At 35.7% G+C, this 23,172-nt stretch overlaps 1 protein-coding gene across 3 annotated transcripts in view; it reads right to left on the bottom strand.

Annotated features, from left to right (window-relative positions):
• Positions 1-23,172, bottom strand: part of EML1 (EMAP like 1) — a 269,917-nt gene that overhangs the window by 80,030 nt on the left and 166,715 nt on the right. For 2 of the 3 annotated variants that reach the window (XM_044664593.1, XM_044664594.1), the window contains 2 exons: positions 17,852-17,909; positions 12,583-12,717 (listed from right to left, as the gene is read on the bottom strand). In XM_044664593.1, coding sequence (XP_044520528.1) covers positions 12,583-12,717; positions 17,852-17,909 — 193 coding nt within the window. The remainder of the gene's footprint in view (positions 1-12,582; positions 12,718-17,851; positions 17,910-23,172) is intronic. The other variant, XM_044664596.1, reaches the window with a different exon arrangement.

Genomic DNA, 23,172 nt, shown 5'->3' with positions numbered 1-23,172 from the left:
GTAAAAGTTAAAAAAGATCTCTTGTAAAATTACAAGGTAATAGTCAAAGCATGGAAAACTTTCAAGGTTCTTTGCAATTACCAAGACAGAATAAATTTTAAAGACATGTGCTCTATAAGATGTTCATAGGTGGTACATATAACCGCATTGTTTCTGATACAGTAAGCTTTTAAGTAAATTAGGAAATATAATAACATCATAAGCAGTAACTTCATTAGCGTAAATGATTCAGTGCAACATGAAAATCAACGAAATAAGCAAGATTAATTTACAAAACTAATTAACAATATACAGTAAGATACAGCCTTTTTAAAACAGAATTAAAGCTCATTCAGTTCCGAGGTTTTAAAAGTTCACCCCTGATTTCAATTTAAGGTTCTTTTGATTGAGTTCTGCTGAGTTTAAGGGGTTGTGTTTTTTTTTCTTTCAAGTTCAAAGTTCTGAGCCGGTATGGGGTGAATTTCTTCCCCTAAGTTCAGTTTTTTTTTTTTTTAATAATCACAAAAGTTTGAATAGGCCAAGCGCCTGAGAGGTTCAGATGCTAGGTCCACGTGGGCTTGGGTCATTGTAGAAAATCCCACAGGTAGAGCTTGTGTGGGTGGCTAAATTAGGTCTTTAGAGAAACACGTGGAAGGCTAGAATGTCTCCTATAAGAAAGTAGAGAGAAAGGGGAATATACCCAAATGGTTTGCATCAGAGCTGAAGCAGTCTCTGGAGGTCTCGATCTCAGCAAAGGTGGCAGGTCAGGGTTCCTTCCCGGAAATCTCAGGTTCTGGAGCTCGGGGTTGAAGGCTGGAAGCGGTCAGGATCAGCAGCAGCAGCAGCAGCAGCAGCAGCAGCAGCAGCAGCAGCAGCACATTGGCTGGGCTCCGGCATTTTAGTTTAAAGCCAAAAGCCTGAATCGGCTGGCCTGACCTCCCTCCCAAGGTGGCTTGGGCTGGACTGGCCGGCTGAGTCCCACTGGAGGCAAAAACGTGCTCTTGCTTTTAGCAAAAGCATGGCAAGGAAAGTCACTTTCCTTTTTTAAAAAAGTGCTCAAAAGAGCTGAGCCAGATGGCCAAAAAGCAGGCATGGCTATCGTTAGGCTATCTGGAAGATTCGCTTCTGAGACTCTGGGTCCCAGAGCCGCATGGCTTTTTCCTCTTAGGCTATCTAGAAAATTGAGAGTTCGAATTTCGACCTTCTGGTTCGCCAAATTGTAAATATGAAAAATGATAAAGGCTGCTATAAATATATAAATTAGTATTTTAATTAAAGCCATGTTGATAGATAAAATCATTAGACCACGCGCTTGTAAGCATTCAAAACTGCCGCCACCATACTGCCTCCTAGCCAAGTTCCTACTCGCCAAAGAAGAGAGCACTCCCTCCTAACCCACGAGATTTAAGCGCTCCCCTGCGTCAAGACGTCGGAAACGGAAATCAGTTGGACCATGTTGGATCATGGGAAATGTAGTTTTATACATTTCCCAGATTCACTTGTTACACTTTTATGAAGTAATTGAGTTAAACCATTGCCACAGGTGAGAGAAAACATTTTTCGAGACCATAAGGAATTGCCAGATTGTTAGGATTATGGCTATGGCTGTTGGGATAAAGCAAATACATTCAGCCAGGGTCAGAGCACACCATTTATAATAATCATAGATGTTCAGTGGTTTTTGCATGAAACCACTTATAAAGCAAAATTTTCCCTTATAAACCAAAAATCCACCACACCCTGCATTAGGGACCAAGAAATCATCAAGATGCTAGATAGGATGAATGTTATCCTAGCCAGCTTCATTTTGGTTGTTTCAGAAGATTTTAGGTAGTTCACTAACTTTGCTTTCCAATTAATGGTATAAAGAAGTAAGTAGGTAATCTCAGTGGGTCAACAAGGCAATTTGGGTGTGAGAGAAGGATAATGGGGATATTAGGTGATTATAAGGTGATTGGAGGAGGAATGAAGGTCCGAGAAGGTATGTAGGAGATAAAGGAAACAGGTATGTAGGAGAGGGCAGCTCAAACAGGTTTATTCCCAGAGGCTTGAGACAGAGAATACGGGGAGGAAACTAGGGCCAGTAAGAAATGTTTAGGTTTGGCTGGAGGGTTTCTCTTGCTAGTTTCTAAAGTCTCTTGAAGGAGGAGTTGAGAGGGCCCCTCCCTGCCAGTCAAACTGATGGCTGGAGGAAGTCTTGAGGTAGGTACTTCCTGCCAAGATGGATGCCCCCAGCTCCCCTCAAGGAAACAGAAGAAAATGATTCCTTCCCCTTGAGCCCTTGTCTTAATTTTTCGACACAATGATTCACCAGAGGGTTTGAATAGGTAACAAGGGGATTTATTAATACCAGGGTCAGTCAGAAGGGGAGAGGGGTTCAGGGTTTTCTAACTGCTGCTAGGGAGAGGGTGATGGTGGGGAGTGGGTTGCAGAGAGGTTTAGACAGAGAGTCTGGCTCTCCCAGTCAGGAAGATTTGACTGCCTTTTAAGTAAAGTCTCTATCAAATCATTAAAACTGGGGTAACTTATTTGAGGATACTCTACTTGCCTATAGAAACTAAACCCACAATGTCTAATCACCAAGCCCTCCCAAAGGAAATTCAGGGAAGGGAGGGATGGAGATGGGAGATCAGGGAGAGGTCCAGAGAAATAAGATAGGTCCAAATTTCCCAAGATAAAATATGCACAGGCCAAGGCCGAAGCAATTAGGCCAAAGCCAACAGGTTAAGCCAAAGCAAAAGCCTCCAGCCACAATGAAAGCCAGAAGGCAAAAGCCTCGTAAGTTGGAACTTCACCTCTATTTATAGCTTTAAGTTCTAACTGACTTTCTGAAGATTCTAAGACTTCTAACTGAGTTTTTGTGACCGTTAGAAATTACAGAAGCGAAAAGTTTCTGTTAGCCACCTTGCATTGCAGGATATGATTGGGGATGCAGACTCTAAACGATCAACCTAGTACAAGCATCAATAATATGGAAATAGGTCTTGATCAATGGCACATGTAAAACCCAGTTGAATTGTGCGTTGGCTATAGGAGGGGGGTAGAAGGGAGGAAAAAAACACAAATCATATAACCATGGAAAAATTCTCTTAATTAATCAATTAAATACAATTTTAAAAAAAGAATCCTCTAGTCCAGGGGTCGGCAACGTATGGCTCTTTCTGCAGGAGCCATAAAGTCAATTTTTTTCAGGTACTGTTACAGGAGCACGCACTGTGAGCACTGTATGGGCTCTCATGAAATTACATTTTAAAAAATGTGGCATTTATGGCTCTCATGGCCAAAAAGGTTGCCAACCCCTGCTTTAGTCATTAGTGCTCTACCAATTCCCCACAATTACTTAGTGTGTGTGTTTGTATATATGTGCATATGCATGTATGTTCTGTTTACATTTTTGTGTATACATATAAACACATATTTGCATTGTCAGGCCTAGCATAATGTCCAGCACTTAGTATGAGCTTAATAAATGCATGCTGAACTGAAATTAATATAAATTTGGGCATGTGAGTTGTGGTGATCTACATGTATCCTGAAATGTCTAAAAGTTATACTTGATCTTCCTAAGAGATGTGAAAAACTCTGATACACATATTATTTAAACAAATAAGTCCAAGTGAATATTTCCCATGTTAATGGAAACAACTATATGCTCTGAATTCTAAACATAATATAAATATATGTGAGCCCAATTTTGACTTATTTAAATATCAAAACACAAGCGATCCACTTTTTAAAAACATTAAAACCTAATCAAGAAAATAAACATTTTATTTTGATCATATCGATGGTTTATTTTAAGTAGGCAGAAAAAAATTTTTTTTAACTCTTAAGTGGAAGGAGTACTTTCATATGTTTACCGAGAAAACATATTTCCTTAGATCTTAAACTCAGATTTTGGGGTAAAGAAATACATGATCTTTTGCTTTATGCCCAGGTTTACACTAAACGACGTCTAAGGTCTCTGTGTCCTACATCTATGATTCTGTGGTCTTTTCTTTCTCTGTAGTCTGATGCTGTTTCAAAGCATTATGTGGAATTTAAAACTATTGGCCACTAGGTGGTACTATTTAGATGGTTTTATATATTTTAGGGGTTACATCTAAATCAGTTCTACAATTCAAACATTGATCATGAGTTTGTTATACCTTGTCATTTAATAAGAATTTATATTTTTTCAAAACTTTATTTTTCTGAAATGTTGGGAAAATATTTATCATTCTTTCATGTAAAGTTTTTCTTCAGTTTTAGACTGATTCAGTCCAGTGAAAAAAAGTACATAATATACTCAAAGGAGAGGGAAAAAATAGACCTGTATTGTAATTATTTAAAATGTAACTACTGTTAATTTTAAAGCTAGACCTAAGCTAGATACCAAAATTAAACCGAAAAAGTGAATAGCAAACTTTTATAGATTAATTTTTTTTATTTCCCTGTCATATAAAAATTTATTCCCTTCTCCATTTAACAAGTATTTAATGACTGCCTATTAGAAAGAAAACAATGACCTATTTTTATTGGAGGGATGGATACAAAGACATTCTTCCCCCAACACCTCCCTCCAATGTAGGAAGATACTGTGATAGCTAGTAATATACTACATTTGGAATTAGAAGATTTGACCATTAGTTCTCATACCAATATTTTATATTCTTGACTGCACAAATAATGCCATGTTTTTTGTTATCTTGGTATCTATTAACTTCACAGGTAGTTAAAACATTAGCTAGCATAGTTATTACCATTATTTAAATTATATAAAAAAGTAAAACAGCTTGGGCACAATTAAGAAACAAAACAATAATCTATAATGTCCTACTTGTTATTCCCAAACTCCATTTCTGGTGCCCATGCTTTTGCAATAGCTATTGCCTATGATTGCAATTCTCTCTCTTCCTCATTTCTGCCTCTTGGAATCCTTGTTTTCCTTCAAAATTTAGTTCAAGTACATTGTTCTGCAGGATATCTTTCCTAGTACTCCTAGCACCTAGTGCCTTCAATTCCTGGAATCTCCTTTTTGTATTTTGTATATACCTTTATTTGTATATTTTCTCCCACTACCACCCTTCTTCCTCAGGTTTCAAAATGATTTTTCTAAAGCATCTTCCTTATTTAATAAACTCTAGTGGCTCCCTATTTTCTCTAGGATCAATTATAAAATTTTCTATTTGGCATTCAAAGTCCTTTGTAAATTGGCCCCCTTCCTTTCCAGGCTTTTTATACCTTATCTCTATAAACTCTGTGATAACATTAGCTTCCTACCTATTCTGACAAAAGATACTTTATCTCCTGATTCACCATTTTCATTGTCTTCCATTCCTGGAATTCTCTTTCTTCTTGTTTCCTTCAAGTCCCAGATAAAATATCACCTTCTAAAGGAGACTTTCCCAATCTCCCTAAATGCTAGAGCTTCTCCAGCATGGATTACCTCTAATTTATCCAGTATATAATGTTTATATATAATTGTTTGCATGCTGTCCCTCGATTATATTGTGTGCTCCCTGAGAGCAGAGACTGTCTTGCACATTGGCATATTATAGATGCTTAATCAATGTTAGTGACTGATTAACTGATTTGAAGGCTAGGGCTGTTTCACTTCTTTGTATCCTCAGTTCTTAGTACAGTGCCTGGCATATATTAAGTGTTTAATCAATTATTGATTGATTATTTTCTTGATTGATGATTTTTTCCTTATTTAGGATAGCATGAACAATTGCATCATAACCTAGAACAGTGATGGGCAAACCGTGGCCCCCTGAAATGTTCTATCCGGCCTCACAACATTATTCCTAATCTGACAAATTCAATGAGTAGGATACAATACAATGAAACTTTGAAAGAGTTGCCTGACAGATGAACATTTCCTTTCCTTTGGCCCCCTCTTTAAAAAGTTTGCCCATCACTGATCTAGAATATCATCTATATAAGGGTTTCTTAACCTTTTTTGTATATGTCATGGAGCCCTTTGGCAGCCTGATAATGCATAATATTACTGTCATTTGATGCATACTTTCAATAATTGAAAGAAAAGTTAAATATTAGTAAAAAGAGATGTAACTCTTTTCCCCTCAAGTTCATGGACTTCCTGAAATATATATCTTGGATGTCCGTGGATCCTGGGTTAAAAAATCTGTCATTACTGCTGTAGGAGAATGATAAGAGTGATCAGAGTAAAGTATCTACAAGGATAACAAGTACTCTAAAATAATACTCTATTATTGTAGAAGGTATCATCATCATTTCAGTCACCCAAATTTATAATATCAGTAACATCCTTGACTTTCTCATTCTAACTTGCATAGCATATATAGTCAGAGGTTTAGATCTAAGCTTGAAGGGACCTTAGATTCTGTCAAGCCTAATAACTTCTTTTACAGATGCAGAAACTGAGGCTAAGACAGATTAAATGACTTGTCAAAAACCACACAACTGGTAAATGTCAGAAACAGGATGTGAAATCAAGTCTTCCTGAGTCCAAGTCCAGTATCTGAAACCAATGTTATTGATTCTATATCCACAGCATCAACCTCATACTCATATCTCATTTTCTCTACTCATATAACTACCAACCTAATCTTTCATCTGGATTACTCAAATAATCTCCTAATTGGTCTCCCTGCCTTAAATATCTCAATCCAATTTGTTGATCACTTGTATCTGACTCTTTATGACTCCATTTGGTTTTTTTCTTGGCAAAAATACTGGAATGGTTTGCCATATTTTTCTCCAGCTCATTATGAAACAGAAGCAAATAGGGTAAGTGACTTGCCCAGGGTCACACAGCTAGTAAGTGTTTGAAACTGGATTTGAACTCAAATTTTCCTGACTCTAGGCCAAATACTCTATCCACTGAGTCACCTAGTTGTACTCTCCAACTCAAATAAATTTTCCAAATAGCTAAAGTGATTTTCCTAAAGTCCAAGATTGGACCATTCAATAAACTGTCTAGAGCAGTGATGGAATTGGAATTGATTAAGGCAGTGATGGGCAAACTATAGCCTGGATCTGGCCCTTGGGGAATAGTTTGCCCATCACTGGTCTAGAAGGTTCCATTACTTCTGGGATCAAATATAAATTTTTTTTCTTTGGCATTTAAAACTTTAAAAAGCTGGCCCCTTCCTGTCTTTCTAGACTAATTACATATTTCTCCCTATGTGTGTAAATGGAATTAGCTCACCCTCATTCATTCTTTAGACTTTAGCCACCAGGAATAATGTCACTCCACCCAACTTAGAATTAAGTGGGGAAGGGGGAGGCCTGTTACCTACATGTGATAGTAAGTGACAAATCAAAAACAAGGGACCGACCCCTGGGCAGTCCAAAACAGTGTTGAGGCTGCTATTTGTCCACATGAAACTGGAGGTGGACGCAGGAAGTGACAAAAGCTGCTATCTTTTAAATATGATGGTAACTTCCTGTGGAAGGCTTTTGGTGCTTTGAACTTGGTGTTGAAGGAGCTCGAGTGAGACCTCAGACTACTTCCCTTTGAATTGTCATGTGGGTAATTTAGGTTGACTCTTTCTCTTCCCTTGGCGTTTCTTGGAGGAGGCCTTGTGTCTAGAAGCCTTGGTTAATTAACCTCTGTGCCCCCTCTACTGAGGCTTCTGAAGCCTCCCTGGTCCAGGCCTCTGGTCCAGGCCAGAGTTTCTCTCTCTCATTTTCTCTACCTTCAACCTTCCTAAGTATAAATAAACCACCATAAAAGTCATCCTGACTTGGGCCTCTTTTATTTTGAAATCAAGTAATCGATTTCTAGCGACCAAACTTTAAATATCCAGTCCAACCATAATCTTCCCATTTTTCCCTTATACACATGGAACTCTAAATGATCCATTTATAAAGTCCTATTTACTGTTCTCTACACATAACATTCCATTTCAGTCTCTATGTCTTTGTAGTCACTTAATGTCCAATACCTGGAATGCTCTCCTTCCTCATTTCTTCCTCTTGAAATTCTTAGTTTCTCTTAATACTCAACTGAAGTGACACTTTCTGCAGGAGGCTTTTCTTGTTTCTCTTGGTTGCTACTGGCTTCTTTTCCAAAATTACCTTGTATTTGATTTATATATTTCTTGAATAAATTTATGTGTATACAATATATGATGTCTCTTCCACTACAAAGTGATTTCCTTGCAGGCAGTGACTATATTTTAGCTTTCCTTTGTATATCCAGCATTTAGAATAGGGCTTGACATTTAACAGGCACTTAGTAAATACTTGTTAATTGACTGAAAACAGACAAAAAAGAAAAACCCAGTCAATTTAAAAAAGTAAAATGCTTATCTTTTTCTAAACTACTTATAATTTGATTATGTACTATATTACATTGAATTTAATTATTTTACAGGGGATAGTATGGATAGAAGGCTGAGCCATAAGTCAGGAAGACCTAGATTTCAAGTCCCTCCTTATTATGAGTCCTAGAAATTCTCCATAAATAACAGGCAATACTGGGGAGTAGTGGAGTGAAATGAATACAAGAACTGGAGTCAGAAGAGTTAGATCTGACAATTACTAATCATGCCACTTAAGGTATATACACTTTACTTCACTAAGCATTAGTTTCTTCATCTATAAAATGGATACAATAATGCTTATTCAATTCATTAATCACAAGTATCTATTAAGCATTTATTGTGTCATGCACAGTGCATAACAGGGAGTTTGTGAGAAAAGCAGTTTGAAATCTTAAAGAATTCTATACATGTTAGCTATTATCATTACTTTAATACAGCAACATTTTGTCACTTAATTAGTATGCGTAAACCTCCTACCAAAGAAAATTGTATACCCTCAAAATCTTTCCAAGTTACTGTGATCAAATAAATTTATTCCTCAGTGGCCAATCTTCTAATGATCAGCTTTGCTGGTCTGATCCCTGGATGATAAGAGACATATCCTGTTTTCAAAGGCAACACTCAAAACCTTTCCACTGAAAAGAGAGTGTAGTCTATTAACATTGCCTTTGAGAAGCCAAGGTCACTCCAAGTCATGATGAGGAATCTAAGTAAGATTTCAGTGGATGATAATGATTATGATGATGAATGTAATGATTATGTTACTAATTACCATAATATGAAGAGTAGGCAATTCTTCTCTGCCGCAAGTGTCTGAATATGTGTTGCCTGATCAACCTACAACAACAATGATGGGCTGGATTCAGTCATTCCCAGCACCCAAGTGGAAAATGAGAAGCTATTTTTTTAAACAAACTTTAGAATGCTTGAATTATTTTTATTTTCTTAAGCTCATCATCTTAAAATAAAAATTTCATAGTTTAGCATACTTTTCAAAAGTCTAATTAAATCCTCTTATAAATATATTTAATGGAAATATTTACTCACTACATTTACAAAAGCTGTGGGATTTCAAAGATAAAACAGAACTGAAGTTTGCACAATACAGAGATTCCTGTGGAAATCCTTAATAAGAATCAGATGTGCAGAAAAAGAGCCAAGTTTATAAAAACCACTGAGATCTAGATGTTTCAAGTCTACCTTTCAAAATCTCCCTTTGAATTCAGAGAAGAAAACAACTCTCAGTCACAAATTATCCCATATTAATTCATGTTTACTTGCCCATTTCAATATATCAATATCTAACAGGTTTGCACGGCATTTCTTCCATCTTCTCACAATCCTCTGATTAAAAAATAGACTAAAAAATTAAGCTATAAGTAGATATCACTCAAATTATTTAGTTCACTGATGGAGCATTGATACAATACACCAATCAGATATATTTAACACTCAGCAAAGAGTTTATAGCCAAGCTTCAAAACCATTTATGCAACAACAACAAAAAAAGTCTATAAGTATCATCTAGGAACAAAAGTGAACACATTTACAAATTTCTTTTACAGAAATATATTAGAACAGATTTGCAAACTTGGAAATCTGACAGCTTGTGGTTTAGTCACAGCTTTATGACTCAGCCTTTTTCTAACATGAACATTTGAAAAAAACATGTCTAGCCTATGTGTTTAAAATCTTTTATCAATGGTACATGTGGCTATCATTTAAAAGGAGAAAATAATTAGGCATAATACCAGATGTACATAATGAAATTAGTCTCATCTACATAAGAAATGTGCTATAGTTATATTTATGCCAATTAAATGGCATCAACTAAATTCAATATTTACATAAGCTATTAAAATACTCAAATCTGGCTTTTATCCAATAGATACTGCTGTTAGAACAAAAACTTTGCATGTGTTAAACGTAATCTATAAAAACAGTTCCAATAGAAAAAAATCAAGGCTAAATGAATTTCATTAAAACAAGAAGTCCACTATGCACTCATTAATTCATATATAAATGGGCAATTTTTATTTATTTTAACTATTAAGATGGCCATTTTCATAAAATTTTATTTTTAATAAGTACATATAGATTTGAATTTCTAGTACTAAAGTGAAAATAATTTGTCAAAATTTACACCAAATTAGTAATAAATTAAAATAGCATAAACGATTATACACCCAAAATATGTAAACACTAATTTAGAAAAAAAGGGCAAAGTTCTATGCACTTAAGCAAATATACAGAGATAATGTTACAACTTAAAACTGATATTTTTCTCATTAATGATAAACATATTTGTGCAAGCTGCAAGTAATAGTCATTTTCATATTTGTTTGATTGAATCTTGCTTTGCTGTTAGCAGCCTGAACTTAACTGAAGTCACGGATTTTATAAGACCATAGGATTTTTAAGTTGGAAAGGGGCCTTAGAGAGTCATACCTATCATTTTTGCCCCCCCCCAAAAAAAACCCACCCATTTTTCCAGTTCCCTATTTCTACTGAGATATTCCCAGTTTTCAAAGATTACAACCTCAGTTTACCCTTGCTCAATCCACTCTTCCTCAATCCACAAATGAGAACAGTTGTCAAATCTTAGTTTCACTCTCCATGACATTTCTTGTATCTGCCTCCTCCTCATTACCTTAGTTCAAGTTCTTATTACATCTCAACTAGTCTACTGAATGGCTTCCTAAAAGGACTCCCTGACTCAAGCTTTTCTCCACTCCAATTCCTCCTTAGCAATTATCCCTCAAAGACGGTTCTTTCTATGTCAGCACCTTATTCAATAAACTTATTGCCTCTAGAACAAAATATGAATTTTTCTCTTTGGTTTTTAAAAACCCTTCAAAAACTTGGCCCCAGTCTATCTTTCCAGCCTCATTTATACATTATTTCCCTTCACTATTCCCCTGCACTAAATGGTCCAGCCAAATTGGAATTCTTGTTGTTCTTACATATGGTAATCCATTGCCCATCTCTCCTTGACTTTTCACTGTTTCCCATGCCTGGAACTTACTCCCTCTACACCTCTACCTTGGAAAAACCCTTATTTCATTTAAGACTTATATCAAGCATCATCTACAAGAATTTTTTCCTGGTAGGAAGTCTGTGAATGTTGTACATTTCACATATTTTCAGACTTCTTTGGTGCACTGATTCTAGTTATGACAAATTTTTTCCTCTTCTTTCTTTTTCATTTTTTTGTCTTTAAAAATGCTATTTGTTATGAAGAATGACTCTCTAGAAGAGAGAGGAATATTAAAGGAAATGAGAGTAATGTTAAAAAACAAAAGTATCAAGAAAACAGGTTTAAAACAAAAGAATCCTTTTCTGAAACCCTCAACTACTAATGCTTTCTCTCTCTAAACTACTTTATATTTATGTTGAATTTATTCCATATATAATAAGCTTATATATGTAATGTAGAGGTCATTTAGTCAATAAACATTTGTTAAGAGCTTAATATGTCCTGGCAATGCTACAGATGGATACAAAGTAAGGTAAAAGACAATCCCTTCTTTCAAGCTCAGAGTCTAACAGTGAACATGAAAACAATTATGTATAAATAAGATATAACCTGGATAAATGGGAAATAACTGAGGAAAAACATGAAAATTAAGAGGAAACTGAAAGATTTTCTGGAGAAAGTGGAATTTTAGCAGGGATTTGAAAGACATCAGGGAGGCCAGGAGATGGAAAGGAAGAGAATTAATTCCAAGCCTGAGCACAGTAAGAGAAAATGCCCAGAAGTCAGGAGACGGAGTGCCATGATTGAGGAACAGGAAGGAAGACAGTGTCATTAGATTATAGAATGTGGAAAGGTAAAGTATAAGAAGGCTGGAAAAGCAGAAAGGGGGCAAGTCATGAAGGGTTTTGAACACTAGAAGATTGCATTTGATACTGATATTAGCAATGGAGTGTGTCTCTCAAAAGAATGAAAGACCTTTGAAAGATTTTTTGATTTGTATTTTTAGAGCTTAGCACAGTGCCAGTCACACAGTAGCTTAATAGATTCTTGCTGACTTACTGATTTTTGGTTGGACTGTCTCTCTGATTACACTGATATATGTAAAGATATTCCTTCTACCAATTTAGAATGGTATCAATTCTGTAATTTACAGTCTTATAGATTTTCCTGGGAACACAAGAGGGTAAGTGATTTGTCAGCATCACAAGACCCACCTCCAGTTTGCCAGTGAGAAAGTACAAGGCTTGGCATCTGGCATATTTGGATACAGTCCCCAACTGCTATTTCTCTGATTAAGTATAGGGAATCAGGAGTAAATAAGTCCCATACCTCTCACTGTTCTTTTTCCCACTAGAAGAGCTGCTGGTGGATCCTGTGCGGTTACGGTTCCCTTTGGAATCTCCATAGCTTTCCCTTCGGCCACCTGGAGATACTCGTTCACTAGAGCTGGTTCTTTTAATGGTGCTAAAAAGAGGAAGGCAAATTATAATAAAATCTCCACAAAGAGACATCTTCAACAAAATAAATGGCAAGACAGTGATTTATATTAGCTTGATTCTGAAAGCAAAAAAAAATTGATAAAATATCACAATAATGATAATTGGCATTTATATAGCACTTTTACATTTACAGAATGTTTTCTATCTGAACATTTAAAATATGGAGGGGCAGAGCAATGAATCTAGAATTCAGAGGTCCTAACTCTGCTACTTACAACTAATGATATAGTCCAAACATGAGAGCACACACATGAAATGAATATTAATATCTGGTATACTGTGAAAGGGAATTCTTGGTTCTCTGTGAGTTCACACTTTACTTGATGCTAGGTGAGAACAAGCCAGAAACTTAAGAGTTCACACACCCAGAAAGGTGTGGTTCCAAAGGTGAGAACTCAGAGAATTTAGAAACTGTGATTGGCCTCCATGAAAAGGGACAGGAACAGAAAACCACCATAAAAGCCATGAAAATCCCTGAGGAAGGAGGCTTGTGTGGTGTCTGGTGAAGGAGGCTAGTAGAGAGTGAACTCCAAGAAGAAAGTCATTCCAAGAAGGAAGTCAGCTTCAAGAAGAAGGTCGGCTCAAAGAAGAAAGTAGGCCTCAGGTGTCACCTTCAGTTCCAGTCATAGTCTTGGGTGAGTGGATAGCTGGTTTCCCTTCCTGTCTTCTGAAGATAGTTTAATTCTGATTGAAGGTTAACAAGTCCTGGCTGAGCCAAACACTGGAACAATATTTAGTTAGATAGTGTCTTTTCTACCTATTTGTATTTCTTTACTTTATAAATAAAAGATATATAATTTTCATATATTTAGCCAAACCAGTAATTTTAACACTTATGATACTTGGATTCAAGTGATCCTTATGAAATTTTCTAATTTTGTTTCTCTCACTCTTTAGAAAGACAGCAAAATTCTCAATATCTTTTGTAGGAATTAAGAATATAGATATCCTATACTCACTTTTTAAAAAAAATTACTAGAAGAGCTGATGACAGATCCTGTATAATCAGTTTTCCCTTAGTTTTCTACCTATGTGATATAAGGCAAGTTGCTTCATCTCCCTGGGCATTTATTTCCTCAACTATAAAAAAAAAAGATATTTGGTCTGAATGATCTTCAAGTACCTTCCAGCTTTAAATTCTAGGATCCCATTCTAAAATTCAAACTTCAGGGATTACAAAGTACTTTCCAGAATTCCTGAGAGAAAGATAGATATGTAAACATTCTGTGTTATGATAGCAACGTTATTATTATGGTAAAAAGCAAATGAATAAGTGAAATCCTCATAAATATTTATTGAGTTGGCTCAATATATACTGAAATACATTGGGAAATTTCAGTAGAAACAGGACTGCCCTAAAATAATTTAATCTCTTTATCATTATCTCCCTGGAAGGGTTGAGGAAAAACTTTTTATGAGTTTTTATAAGCTTTATAAAGTTATGTTCTACATAAATGTGAGTTATTATTTGCTATATACAGTAATAGCCATTTATAAGTTAGTCATATAAGATAAATACAAACAGAATGACTAAAATGCAAACATAACCATGTAAATGTTGTGTATCAATATATATACATTACTTACAAATAATATATCCATAAATGTTGGTATAGTTAGACTTGGAATCAGAAGACCTAGGCTTAAATTCTGGTTTAAAATTCTAGATTTAAAAATCTCTAAAACATGACTCATGACTCGTAAAGCCTCATTTCCTCCATGATATAATGGACAGACAACTGAATATAGAGGAAAGACGAACAAGATTCAAATTCAGTCTCAGAGACTGTTATGTCCCTGGATAAGTCATATAACATTTTTGGCTCTTATTTTTAAAATGAGGAGTTGGAACTCAATGATCTCAATGAGGTTTCTTCCAACTTTATATCTACGATATTACCGTATGTTAAACAAAGCAGTTGGACTAAATAATCTTGAAAGTGCCTACCAGCTCTCATAATCTGGATTTCTGAGATTTCTGCTAAGGACAACATCAAAAGTAATTGAGACTCCTGGAATTGTTGGGTTTTGGTGGAGTTGAGTCTAGGAAGGCTGGGAAAGCTTCACAAATAAGGCACATTTTATACACTGGGCATTTTTAAGGGCAGAGGAATTTGGTTTGTGAAGAGGGAGTAGGAAGACATTCAAGACAAGAGAATTTATCTGTGTAAAAAATTCAAAGACAGGAGGAAGTAACTTGTAGGTAAGTGATAAGGCTAGGGTACAATGCATTTTTTTGCACTGGGCAACAAGCAGTTTTGGAAGGAGAATTGTCCCAAGCTAAGCCTAGGAGTATTGAAATTTTATGAGGTGGAAAAAGTGTTCAAATATAACTCTCAAAGCAATAACCAAACCAGCTAAATATAAAAATACTAATATCAAAAGAATTGATAGATGAACCTCATAATGTTAGAGAGTAATAACAATAAAAATATGCTATCTCATAATATTAAATGTAAAAAATACTCATTAAATATTTGCTATATGCAAAGCTCTGTGATAGGTATTGAAGATTCAAAGATAAAAGGCAACACAGTCTTCGCTTTAAGTAGTGTACAATATAATGAAAGGATAGTACAAGAACATGAATATGATACAAGTTAGAAGTGATAAAGAAGAGTTCAAAACACAAATATTCTAGAAAAATTGAGTATGGAGAGATCATCTTCAGCTAAGGGAGACTTTAAGTAGAGAAAAACTTGATGAAGATAATGATGACCCCTGAGTTTATTCTTATGGGAATAGAAAAATTTTAATATGTGGTAATGGGAAGGAGATAAGAAGTGATATCTCCCCTCTTTTGAACTCAGGTTTAAACATAGTTCAGCTCATAACTTTTAAAATACTGCCTTGTCATTATTTGTGTATGTGTTGTATTGCTCCTATTAGTCTGTGTATCTTAAGGACAAAAATCATATTTGTATTTTTCATAGTACCAGTAGAGAGTTTTGCATTTAGACAAATCACAAAATGTCAGAATTGTTAGCAGAGTGTATGAATAAATTAATGAATGAATGAAAAAGTATTTATTAAGCAATGAATTTGGAATCAGATGGCTTATATCAAAACTTTATATATTTATGTCATTGTATACCATGTGACCTTATGACACTTAATTTCTCTGGGACTCAATTTACTCATGTGTAGAATGAAAGAGCAGGATTAAGTGATCTCTAAATTTCCTTATAGCTCTAAGTCTATGATTCCAAGTACTCATCCATCATCTAGTCCTATTCTACAAATGTACTAATTCATAGATGAAGAAACTAAGGCTTAGGCAGGCTAAATAATATAGCCAAGACAGAGTTCATAGCTAGTAAGTGGCAGAGACAGGAACTGAAGCTGGGCCTTCTGCCTCCCAGAGTTTAGTATTCTTTCCACAATAACACAAGTACTCAATACATATTTATTGAACGGGTAACTAATATTGTTTACTTGTTGTGGTAAAAGTCTTGATTTATTTTAATGTTTAAACAGAAACAAATAAACCTCGAGTAATGAACAAATAAGACTATATTCTCATGAAATCTTAAAATTTGCATGGCATCACCATCACAACCGTATAACTTAGATATTCAAAGGATTATTGTCTTAAAAAAGAATGAGGAGGGGCAGCTGGGTAGCTCAGTGGAGTGAGAGTCAGGCCTAGAGACGGGAGGTCCTAGGTTCAAACCCAGCCTCAGCCACTTCCCAGCTGTGTGACCCTGGGCAAGTCACTTGACCCCCATTGCTCACCCTTACCAATCTTCCACCTATGAGACAATACACCAAAGTACAAGGGTCTAAAAAAAAAAAAAAAGAATGAGGAAACTGAGGCTCAGAAAGTTTAAGTGACTTGTCCACCATACTATGTTGTCTTTGTTGAAAGCAAAGTGAGGATCTTATACTTAAAAAAAAAAAAAAAAACCATAACCCTTAGAACAGTGATAGCAAACTTTTTAGAAAACAAGTGCCCAAACTGCAACTCTTACACCACATGTGAGCTGCCCTCTTGTCCCAGACACAGAAGGGAAGAAGTACTCCCATTGGGTTGTTGGTCAGAGGGGCAGGTGATGTGAGAAATATTCTCAGGCATAGCCCCCTCTGGCATGTATAACATAGGTTTGCCAATACAGGCCTAGTACAACCATGAACACTTAGATATGGTGGTTTTTCAAGAAAGACATTTAAAACAAATATTGAACAAGATTCAGATCTTAAATCTGTTGAGCTCCACCGAAGAATTTATCTAGGTTTTCACAGATTCCAATTCATGATGGCTTCTCCTGAGTAAACTGCCCTGAAGCAGATTCTAGTTTCTAGAGAATCATGAATACAGGATCGGAAAAATACTGTAGTGGAAAGAGTACTGGTCTTAGAGTTGGAAGACTTGAGTTTAAATTCTGGATCTAATACTTACTAATTGTGTGACCCACAGCAAGTCACTTCACCCTTGTGAACCTTGGTTTCTTCATCTGTAAATTGAGGATAATGATACTTACATTACCTACTTAATTGTGAAGAAAGCACTCTGTAATTTAACCTCAACGTATGGTATAAATGAGTTGTTATAAAAAAAAAAAGACTGAAGAGAAATGAATTAAACTTAAGACAAACATATAACCTGGAAATGACTTCTTAACATGAATCTTAGTCATAGGACACCACTGAATGAGCCACTTCTACTAATGAAACATTAAGAATTAAAGGTGACTTTCTGAATTAAGTTTCATCAGTATTCTTGTTGGTAATAAATATTTGTCAATTCATAGGAAACTTGAGAATTGTACCAAATATTCACTATTAAAAATTTTAAGCTATATCTTGTAGATATGACTGATATAAATTTAGCAAATTTATAATTATGAAAAATCAGTATAATATCTAAGAGAAAATATTAATAGTACTATTAATATCATTTGTAATTTCTGGAGCACATAGGAAAGAAATATGTGTTTTGGTAGATGCATTTAAAATTTCTTAAACAGTAAAGGTTAGTATTAGGACAACTATGTGATGAAGTAGTTTACTAATGGCTACTTCAAATTATGGAAATAAAAGGTAAGGAAAATCTAAAGAGCTAGAAAGTAAAACTACCAATAATCTTAAGAAGCCCTCACCTTGGAGTTGATTTATTCAGTTTACATGCACTGAGAAGACTCACAGATCTGTTTAATCCATGTTCAAAAGGCACAGAAACAAAGCAGAAAGAAAATGAATAACACTAAAAGTGAGAGGTGTAAATAAATTGTAATAACATAAATTTGAAAACAAAAAATTTGGCCTGAATTTATAGACTTAAATATGATCCACTATGTTAAAAATAAATTTTTATCATTCAATATCTGCATTAAAATGCTTAAGGTATACTATCCCCACCCCTAATCTTTTGGAAAGATTGCATATATAGAAAAAAAGTAAAATAGAGGCTTTTTACAAATGAAGTCTTCTGCAAATCAAAGAGGATTTGTTAAATCTCAAAGTTAAAAACAGAAAAATAAGCTTCAAGACAGAATACCTTAAATAAAGGCAGCAAGAATCATTGAGGAATGGTATCTGTTGGTGATGGAATACTATTGTGCTAAAAGGAATAATGAACTGGACGAATTCCATGTGAACTGGAACGACTTCCAGGAATCGATGCAGAATGAAAGCAGAACCAGGAGAACATTATACACAGAGACGAATACCCTGTGGCATAATCAAATGTAATGGATTTTTCTACTAGCAGCAATGCAATGATCCAGAACAATTCTGAGGGACTTATGAGAAAGAAAACTAGCCACATTCAGAGGAAGAACTGTGGGAGTAGAAACATAGAAGAAAAACAACTGCTTGATCACATGGTATAATTGGAGATGTAGACTCTAAATGATCACCCTAGTGCAAATATTAATAATATGGAAATTGGTCTTGATCAATGGCACAGGTAAAACCCAATGGAATTGCTTGCTGGCTATGGGAGGGGGTTAGGAAGAGGGGAGGGAAAGAACATGATTCATGTAACTATGGGAAAATAGTCTACTAAATTAATTAATTAATTAAATAAACTAAAAAAAAAAAAAAAGAATCATTGAGGAAGCCAAATCAAATAGACGGCAAAGAATATCATAGGAGCTATTGTTCACTATGGACAGCAAAGGGGTAAATAATGTTATTTATTTTTTTCAGTAAAAGAGTAGCTATATGAAAATTTTTAGATTACTGGAACAAATTTCCTTTAGTGTTTTAAGATAATTCAAATGTCTTTGCTATAGAAATGAAGAGAAAGCATCCTTTCCCATAATAACAAAATTTCTAAAGTCCTGAAAATATAACTAATTGTACTTTTTACAATATATTATATATTACACAATACTAATAATTGACACTTATATGTGCTTTTTTTTTTTTTTTACTACATTGTGTTGTTATATGTGTTTTAATTTTTGAGGATTTTGCCAATGTAGAGGTAGCTGTTGACAAAAGTGGTATATAGCACTGGGCCTGCATTCAGGAAGAAGGACCTAAGTTCAAACCAATCCTCAAAGACTTACTAACTATATCATGGAGCAAGTCACTTCACTTCTGTTTCCTCAACTGCAAATGTGGATGATAAAAGCATCTACCTTGCAGGGCTTTTATGAAGATCAAATGAAATAACATTTGTAAAAATCACTTAGCACAGTGCCTGGTACATCTAGGTGCTGAATAAATATTTATTCTCTTGTCCTTCCTTCCCTTAAATGTCATACATAAAATTAAATTGTATTTTTCAACAAAAAAAATTAATCACCCAAGGTGAAGATAATCTCTGTCTATAAAACATAATATGGAAATATTATTTCTTTCTTTGTGATGGTTTTGAATCAAAATCTATATTTCTAAAGCTTAAAAATATATCCCAGACTTTCACTGGATCTGAAAATATATGCTAATTTAATAAACTGTTATATTAAGGCAATAGGCTATTTTTCTTATTTTTGGCAGGAAAGAGGAACTTGGTTTTATTGTTACCTGAAGCAATAGTAACTGACAGTAGGGACAAACAATGAGATCACTCACGTAAAGTACCAAGAATTGATCTTGGGCTGGTATTAAGGGTATTTATTATCTATCATGTATATAAAAATATACCTATGGCAATAAGATCATAGATTTATAGCAAGAAGAAACTCAGAGAACATCTTCTTATTTTCTAGATAAGGCAACTGAGGCCCAGACAGATATTAAGTGTCTTGTCCAAGATCCCAGAAAGTGAACATCAGAGGAAGGATCTGAAGCCCAGATGATTTCACACTTTGGGTCTTCCCATGTACAAGGCTACCTCTTAAGTCAAGTGACTTTGTTCTGCCAAGGAATCAAATGGGAAATTCTGATAAGTTCAGAAAGCCATACTGCCAAACCTCTTCAGCTCAAAGAGAAAAACTGAGAACTCTATATTATTAATCTAATGCACATAAATAGAGGACAGCTAGGCAGCTCAGTAGATAGAGTGTTGGGCCTGTAGTAAGGAGGCCCTGAATTTAAATCCAGCCTTAGACACTCACTAGTTATGTGACCCTGAGCAAGTCACTTAGCCCTATTTGTCTCAGTTTTCTCATCTGTAAAATGTGCTGGAGAAGGAAACAGAAAACCATTCCAGTATCTCTGCTAAGAAAATCCCAAATGAGGTCATGGAGACTAAAAGACTAATTTAAGAGACACTAACAGGATTCAACAAGCACACATACACAAACACACACATACATACATATTTCAATGTTCTTTATGCCTGAAATATACTCCCTCCTAGAATTATAGGATTGGAAAGATTCTTAGAGGCCTTCTAGTTCAACTTCTATCTGAATAGAAATTTCTCCTAAATAGTCATCTAAAGGATCTGCTTAAAAATATCCAAAAATAGAAAGCCCATTTTTACCTGAAAAAATCCTTTCCTCTTTTGGACAGTTCTAATTTTAAGAAAGTTTCTCTTTACATGGAGCTTTAAAATCTGATTCTCTCTGATTATCATGCATTGTTCCTAATTTTGTTCTGTGACAAAGCTGAATTAATCTAATTCCTCCTTCTACATGATAATTCTTCAAATATTTAAAGACAGTTTTCATGTTCCCTCTAAGATTTCTCTTATCTAAAGTAAATGTTCCATTTGATCTCTGTATGGCATGGTTCTCAATAATGCCACCATCTTGGTTGCCCTTCTGTGGATCCATTTCAAATCATCTATCCTAAAACATGTCATCCAGAACTGAACATAAAATTCCAGATATAGTATGACCAATGTAAAAGAATTAATTCTTTCTCTGGATACTTCATTGATTCTTATTAGATTTTTTGACAACTACTTTATGATCTTACCTCATGTTGAACTTGAAGTACACTAAATACCACTGGTATTTTTCATGCAGGCTGATTGTCAAGAGATACCTACTATATTCTCTACTTGTGTAGTTGATCATATAGTGAAGCAATGCCAGACTTGGTCAGAAAATTCTGAGTTTAATTTCTGGATTTTTCATTGAATTACTTTGGACTATTCATTTAATTGGACAATTCATTTAATTTCTCCATGCCTTGGTTTCCCCATTTTTAAAGTGGGTATTAGAATACATGTATTATAGGATTCTTGGAGGAAAAACACTATAAATCTTTGAGCTATGCAATGTTTCTATTTATGGAGCTCCTTCATGGTAAGGATTACTTTATTTTTGTCTTTGTATTTTTAACACCAAGCACAGTGTCCTGGCATGTTGTTGTTCAGAAATTTTCAGTTATATCCAATTCTTTGTCATCCCACTTGAGGTTTTCTTGGCAAAGATCTTAAGAGTGGTCTGCCATTGCCTATTCCAACTCCTTTTACAAATGAAAAACTGGGGCGAACAGGGTTAAGTAACTTGTTCAGGGTCCCATAACTAGTATGTGTCTAAAGCTGTATTTGAACTTAGGAAGATAAGTCTTCCTGAGTTCAGGTCTGGCACTCAATCCAATGTACTACCTGGCTGCCCAATTTTGAAGTTTCCCATATAGCAGGCTTTTAAAAATTTGCTTTCTGAGCCAAGATAGCAGAGTAGAAGCAGGGAAGCTTGAAACTATCATGAGAATCTTCTCCAACCAAGCTTAAAATAACACCACAAAATGAATACAGGAGTGAAAGAACCAACGAAGAGGCAAAGTGAAGCAACTTTCAAGAAGTGAACAACTTGAAAGTAGGCAGAGAACATCTGAGGCACTGGGGTGGGAGGGGAGCACAGCCAGTAGGAGGCTACAGCAAGGAGTAAGGAACAAGCCAGTAGCAAGCCCACACTACCCCACATCTACTAGTCCAGGTTCTGAACCTGGGTCCAAGCCAACATCTAGACCCTGAGACCCTAGCTGGGCCAATAGCAGTCCAACCCAATGCACACCTCTTAAAGTTCCAAGCAAATCAGTGGTAAGGTCCAGAATTCCAGTCTAAGGCAATCTGTGCTTTGCAGCTTAATCTGTGTGGGCCCAGAGCAAGGCCCGGAGTCCCAGTAAGACATAATTCCCAGTTTGGGGCAGTTGGCAGACCTAGAGTTGAGCCCCCTTATCCCTGGCCCTGGTAATGGCAGTCCCCAGGGTGATGGCTGGAGGGAACCTGGCTGAACCTCGGCAGAACTCCAGGGCAGGGCAGTGTGCTGTGTAGGACCTTATCAAGTCCAGAGTGAGCCTACACCCAAGTTAGACTTTGAGCTATCAGCAGTCTCAGGAAGTAATTGAATCTGCAGTGGGAGGTGGCTCTCAGAGCTCCCAGCCCCCAGGCCATCATAGGATCTTGGAAGAACTGAAACTTGCAGAAACCCAGAAATAAGGCCAAGGGGAGCATCAAGGAAGGACTGACACCTTAAGAGGGTGCTCTAACCTCCTGGAGAACAGAGCCTCCCTTTATAAAGGCTGGGAAAATGAGCAAACATAAAAAAAAATACCTAGTCATACAGAATTTTTATGGAGACAAAAAGCAAGGCACAGGCACAGGAGGGGACAATGAAATCAAAGCAAACATATGCAAAAAGAAATATATGACCCAGACTCAGATTCTGGAAGAGCTCAAAAAGAATTTCAAAAATCAGTTAAGAGGGGGCAGCTGGGTAGCTCAGTGGATTGAGAGCCAGGCCTAGAGACGGGAGGTCCTAGGTTCAAATCCGGCCTCAGACACTTCCCAGCTGTGTGACCCTGGGCAAGTCACTTGACCCCCATTGCCCACCCTTACCACTCTTCCACCTATGAGCTAATACACAGAAGTTAAGGGTTTAAAAAAAAACCAAAAAAAAAAAAATCAGTTAAGAGAGGCAGAGAAAAAAGAGGGATATGAATTCATTAATAACTACTCTCTGGGTCTAGTTATTCTACTAGTTTTGAATCCAGTTATCCAATCCATCTTGCCCATATGGAAAACATAATAGACTGAGTGAATTCAGATCCATCCTTGAAAGCTCTAATTAAA

This window comes from Gracilinanus agilis, chromosome 2 (assembly GCF_016433145.1).
Source record: "Gracilinanus agilis isolate LMUSP501 chromosome 2, AgileGrace, whole genome shotgun sequence".
Taxonomy (NCBI): domain Eukaryota; kingdom Metazoa; phylum Chordata; class Mammalia; order Didelphimorphia; family Didelphidae; genus Gracilinanus; species Gracilinanus agilis.
This window is presented reverse-complemented; position numbering and strand designations above follow the sequence as displayed.